This window comes from Capsicum annuum, unplaced genomic scaffold (assembly GCF_002878395.1).
Source record: "Capsicum annuum cultivar UCD-10X-F1 unplaced genomic scaffold, UCD10Xv1.1 ctg73251, whole genome shotgun sequence".
Classification (NCBI taxonomy): domain Eukaryota; kingdom Viridiplantae; phylum Streptophyta; class Magnoliopsida; order Solanales; family Solanaceae; genus Capsicum; species Capsicum annuum.
In genome coordinates, this window is record NW_025883247.1 from 1 (window position 1) to 1,651 (window position 1,651).

A 1,651-nucleotide genomic window follows, 5' to 3' on the forward strand; every position below is an offset into this window, starting at 1 on the left:
GCCTCGTCAACTAGTCCAGCATGGCTACAAGCGTATAGAACAGCCACAAACGTAATCCAATTGGGCTCTTTCATTTGATGGAAAAGCATCAAAGCCTGATCGGCCTCTCCATGAATGGCATACGCGCTAATCATACTAGTCCACGAAATAACATTCTACACCATTATGACTGTTATTCAAATTTCAAACCCTATATATATCATTTTCCCCCTAAAACAAAAGAGAAAAAACCCAAACACCATATTTTGTGTGCATTTCAAAGGGACCATAACTCTTTGCTCCGATATCGGATTTGGGTGAAGTTGGTATCGTTGGAAAGATAATTCAAAGGGCTTTCATTTCATAAAAAGTAGGACACCCAGTTCGTCCTGTACAAGGAGTTATGATCATTTGAAGTTGACCCTAAAAATCTGTTTTGAGAGGCTGAAGTAAAAGGAGTATAACTCCTTACTCAGACGTTGGATTTGGATGAAACCAATTGCATTGGAAAGAAGACTTAAAGATCTTTCTTTTCATAGGTCGCAGCTCTCCCAGTTCATTATATTAAGGGAGTTATGATCATTCGAAATTGACCCAAAAAATTGGCTGGCCTCAGTAGTTTGTGTGCAGGAAATTTTCCTGCACATTTACTATTCCCAAATATCCCGGCCACCGTTTTATAGTTTCGAATGTGCTCGATTATATCCAAAACCTATCCGTTTTTGGAAATCTTTATATCGTTGGAAATCTTATTCAATAACCTTCGCATGGAACCATCGCCGGGAAAATTCCGGTATAAATAAAATAAAAAAATTAATTCCATATAAATAAGACCAATACACGTACTTGAATACGCCAATACATGTACTTGAATACGGGGTGTTACAGAAATCACCACAAATTTCAACTCCAAATTCCTCCGTTAAATTATCGTCGTCGTTTGTTGTCATTAAATCAGATGATAAAGAGAGCTACTACTTCCCGGAATGTCGAAAAGATACCAATTGCGAAATTTGCATAGCAAGTTTCAATGCCGCCCTCGATCTGATGCACAAGAAACCCATAAAAAAACTCCCCGTGGCTCGAAAGCTTCATTTTCCAGAAATCCCGGTTTCTCACAGCCCATCGACTACTCTTTCGACCCCCAAATCGAGTAGCAACAGGTCTGCTTCTTCGTCTATGTCCCCTCCGCTGAATTCTACAGCGAGGGTGAGTTTTCACGCGAAGGTGAAGCGGAGGAAGAGTGGATTCGGGTTTGGGGTTTTGATGATGAGGTTGATTTTTGGATTGGCGGTTGTTTTCGGGTTGGAGTTAGGGTTTTCTTGGATGGTTTCGGGGTTCTTGAGGCATCGATTTTCGATGGAAATGATTAAGAATTTGAGTGAAAAATCATGGGGTTTAAAGGATCTTGAGGAAAGATTGATTTTCTTGAAAATGGAGCTTGATGGTGTAATCAACGACGGAGAAATAGCAAGTTGTAGCCCTCTTCATTCTACTTGGAAAATCAACCAGGTGGATTATTAGTTTTGTTGTTCTACGTGTATTGCTTATGTCTTCATAAATGTTGCGTTGGATAAATGTTATTAGCTGTAAATTACAACTTTTTGGTATTTTTCTGTGTCTTCGAATGATACAATGGATCCAATGTATCGAGGCTAGAACAGGCTGAGAT

The 1,651-nt window shown here is 39.5% G+C and overlaps 1 protein-coding gene across 1 annotated transcript; it reads left to right on the forward strand.

The window, feature by feature from the left end:
• Positions 1 to 867: 867 nt before the first annotated feature.
• On the forward strand, positions 868 to 1,503 carry LOC124894353 (the record flags this gene model as incomplete). The annotated part of the gene is made up of 1 exon (XM_047405052.1): positions 868 to 1,503. A coding segment is annotated over one exon (636 nt), but the record flags the coding sequence as incomplete, so codon positions are not given.
• Between the last annotated feature and the right edge of the window lie 148 nt (positions 1,504 to 1,651).